Source organism: Parasteatoda tepidariorum, chromosome 2, assembly GCF_043381705.1.
Source record: "Parasteatoda tepidariorum isolate YZ-2023 chromosome 2, CAS_Ptep_4.0, whole genome shotgun sequence".
In the NCBI taxonomy this organism is placed as follows: domain Eukaryota; kingdom Metazoa; phylum Arthropoda; class Arachnida; order Araneae; family Theridiidae; genus Parasteatoda; species Parasteatoda tepidariorum.
This window is the reverse complement of record NC_092205.1, coordinates 8,994,742-8,998,968: the sequence shown is the minus strand read 5'-3', so window position 1 is coordinate 8,998,968 and position 4,227 is coordinate 8,994,742. Positions and strand designations below refer to the sequence as shown.

The window sequence follows — 4,227 nt, the reverse complement described above, 5'->3', positions numbered from 1 at the left end:
ACTGAATGAAACTAGAGCCATTCAACTATCATGGTAAAATTTTCTTTAAAGTGACGAAATGGATTTTATCCTTGTTATAAAAGATAAGTTTACCTGTGAAAATAGGATCAGAGGGAACTAAAGTGCCTGCAGCAATTAACCCATAGCACATATCAAAGCTGAAATATGCACGCAATAACGACTACTTTCAGATCTAGTGAGCAGACATAATAAAGAATGTTTCATAAACAAGGATAATATATCCAGAGATAGCCAGTCTTTCTTGCCCGTAAAACAGTTTTTAAGTATACGTAATACAAAATTATTGCATTGCATAATAACTAAGATTTTACGAATTATCTTCATATTAGTAGACCACCTCAAATTTAATATTCTTTTTTTATCAATTACTCAGCTATTTTTCAGAAACAGAAGATTTTATTATCTTTCGTTTAAAATTAATGTTTTGCTTTAGATTATAATTAAATTTTCTTTTTTATAGCTGATATATTTAATTTTGAAAATTACAAAATCGGCATCAATCTTCTTCATAAAAACAATTATACCCAAAATACTAAGAAGAGTTTAATTTCAAAATAAATGTTAAAAATATATATATATGAAGTGTTTTAGCGGATTTGAGAGAGTATTTGTAGAAATTTAAAAGATATCCTATCAATATCAAGTCTATAAATGAAAATTATTAACAATATTTTAATATATTTAGAGCGCGTGCACAGAACTGAAGACATTTGAAGTATGTATAATTTATAGCTGCCAACATGGATAGGAAAAAATCCAGTAAATTTTACAAAATAATATAAATCTCATACTAATTATTGCATAATATATTAAATATTTGACATGCAGGGAATTAGATATTTTTAGTCATTAAACTTCTAACAGTATAAGGTCTGCAATATTTTTCAGTTAGAATTGACATTAAATGAATTTGAAATGTTATTTATTATGTTTACTCATAATTTTGAATATTAAGAGGCATTTAAATCAAAGATAAGATTATAAGATTTCTTAATTAATTTAAAAAGTTCTGAACAAAAATTAAACCAAAAATGTTAGAGCAAAAAAAGTTTTTAAGTGATTTCTATAAATGAGGCTTGCTTCATTATGCATTAGTAATACTTATTAAAATATTCAAGCAAGCAATTAACTGTGCAAAAATTATATTTCAATAGGGATTTTTTTTAGGTAACTTACTCAGTTTCAGGAAATTTTATAAATCATACTAAAACCAGGAGAATTTTTTATTAACCCAGGAGAAACTGACAGAATCCAGCAGCTACGATAATTATTAAAGGATATCTTAAGAAAAATTCAAAGCTAATTTTCTACTACCTGGATATACACGATTCTAGAAAAGCATGAGGTTAAGAGTATGTAAGAAGACAATTCAAATGATATTAACTCAAAAAAGAGTAGCATTTTTAATGTTCAACAGTTTTGCACTCAACAAGTAAAACATTTCTGCTTTGATTAAAATTACAGATGAACTGCATAAACATAAGCAATTTAAACTGCGCTGAAATTGACGCATACTAGTTTACAAAGAACTCAAGACATTTTCGGAGCCATTAAATAAGTGTTAATTTAATGTGTGGATATATAAATTGCACATATACAAGTAATTACTCCTACATTGGAAATATTTCATAGCTTTTTAATACTTTCATACAACATGGATTGTACATAAAGAATGCAAATTGAAAATATAGATTATATCTAAATTTAAGGATTGCAAATAAAAGGAGAGCATAAAAAAATTCAAAGATGGTACTTAAGTTTGTCCTGAAAGTTAATTCTCAAGTAATCAGTGTCTGAGGAAGAGCACCGTTAACTGAATTATAGCAGTGTTACTCAACAAATCTATTGAAAAGGTCATTCAAAAAAAAGATTTACACCATAACGGGTGGAAACTTTCATAAATTTTGCACCATTATTCAAATTTTAAAGGAACAAGATAAGTTTATACAGTTATAATATGCAAATTACTTTTCTACTTTTGAATCATAATATTTATCAATAAATATTTAAATAAAAAAACAGTCTGACTATTCAGTAAATTAAGTCTATGATTGTTAAAGATTATAAACAAGAAAAGTTTGATACACACTTTAAATATCTTAAGCATAATTTAAGTAGCCATATATCATATCTGAATTATTTTTATTAAAAATTGAAGTAAAATCTTGAAATTTAGAAATAAAATAGTTACTTTTGTATTAGAAAAACAGTATAACATTTATAATAAAACAACTTAAATATTTTTTAACATACTGAATTTTTTTTTTTTTAAAGTGTATTGCAGGCAAGATACTAGGGGTTGAGAAACACTGCTTTAATGTTACTTAAAGAATATTGCAAAAGATAATAAAAAATAAGCTGACTCTTTTGCATTGTTTCTAGTCATAATAACACTAGAGATTTTTTTTCTTTCCTTTATATATTTACATATTTTAATTTGAAGAGAAATTTAAAGAAAAAGAAAACAGGAATGCTGTAACTCATCATTATCTCAATTACATTAGGAGATGAATAATTTGCAAAAAGAAAAATATATATGTATGGAAAAATATTAAATGATCATTCTATGGAATGTAACAAAACGTTTTCACATTTTTTTTTTACTATATTAAAACAATGAATATGGCATGGTTCTTACACAAAAAGGCATAATTTGAAATTTTCACAAAGATCATTAATAATTAGCAGAGTGGAACCAGCCAAACATATTTAAAAATAAAGAACCAAAGATTTATAAAAACAACAAAATTCAACAATCAAACAGGTATACTTCAGATAATTGTGTAATAACCAAACATGTGTATGCATAAGAAACTGTTAGCAAATTTATTACTTAATAAATGCTGTTTATGGACCCAGAGCTGAAATTTTCCATTTTTCGATTTCTAATGCGACATATTTTATACAATCCAGTGGGATAATTTTATTGCATTTCCAATTAGTTGGAAAAACAATGCAGTACACGTTGTAGTGAGGTCTTTTTAAAACAAAATTAGAAAAATATAGCTACTTAAATAAAAGAACTTTTATATAAGAACATAAATAGTGATAAAAATTTCCACAACACTATAATAGAACATGTATAAGACCGCAGATTAACGCTTAAAAAAATTATAGGGGAGAAAAAAAATCATTCATGCCAAACTGAGATTACAGGCTTTCACATACACAAAAAGTGTGTGGGCATGTTCTGTATATTGTTCTTTCACTATTATCTAAAGTAAAGAACATGGCAACACACAGGATGCTATGAAATAATCAGTCTCAGTATACCTTTAGAACTTTTTTTTTGTTTTTTTTTTATCAATGACCAAATATCTTCAGATAAGTGTTATATAATATATACAAATCGTCCAATGTACATTACTTTTGAATTTTTCAAAAAAATGAAGAAAATGGTAGTTTTTTTTTCTTTATCAATTGTCTGCTGCCTGATGTCAGCCCAGCCTATGACTTGCAGCAGCCACCACCCGATTGATTTTGGTTTTCACTCAGGTCCACTCCTCTTCGACCATCGCTTGCACCACCATTTCCAGTATTTTGGTCACTTTTCGGTAATTTTTTTGCTATAAAGTTATTAACATGATTAAACTTATATTTTGATTAAAATCAGTCTACACAAAAGCAAATAAAAAATATGACAATAATAAAAATCTTAATATATGATGTGAAATTCAAAATATAAACAAAACTATTTTTTAAAGCTGATTAAACCAATGATGAATTAAAATTTTTTTTTTTGCAAGTTCTACAGGGTGCGTAGCGTTTGTAAAAAGTACTTAAAGGTGCTTTTTGGGAGATTTCGTTTTCAAAAGCTTTTATAGGTGCTTTTTTCAGCTGGCGTTTTTAAAAAGTGCTTTTTTTTCCCCTTCAGTGATATCTGGCGGATCCCCTGCATTTCGCGAAAAATGGGGTGTTTGCTACGTAATCATTCATGTACCCACGTTATGACTTGCGCATGCGCGCACACTCGAAACTGAAACGCGAGTGCTCCAATTCGTATAGAGTCAGATCCTTATTAAATGTTTCACTTTTTAATTTATAATTTTATTCTTGTTCATTTTATTTTACTTCTAACACTTTTTTGATGTAGGGGGTAAGGGTACTTTTGTCCTGAGTTCAGAGTCAAGTTGAATTCACTCGGTGATGTGGCAAAGTACTGATTGTTTCGATTTACGTCCATTTCTTTTTGAGTTTTTTTTTTTT

At 27.3% G+C, this 4,227-nt stretch overlaps 1 protein-coding gene across 2 annotated transcripts in view; it reads right to left on the bottom strand.

Annotated features, from left to right (window-relative positions):
* Positions 1-1,395: 1,395 nt before the first annotated feature.
* The window catches only part of LOC107456394 (RAS oncogene family member Rab5), a 22,925-nt gene continuing 20,093 nt past the window's right edge, over positions 1,396-4,227 (bottom strand). For both annotated transcript variants that reach the window (XM_016074253.3, XM_071177145.1), the window contains exon 6: positions 1,396-3,587. In XM_016074253.3, coding sequence (XP_015929739.1) covers positions 3,469-3,587 — 119 coding nt within the window. In that variant the 3' untranslated portion in view covers positions 1,396-3,468. The remainder of the gene's footprint in view (positions 3,588-4,227) is intronic.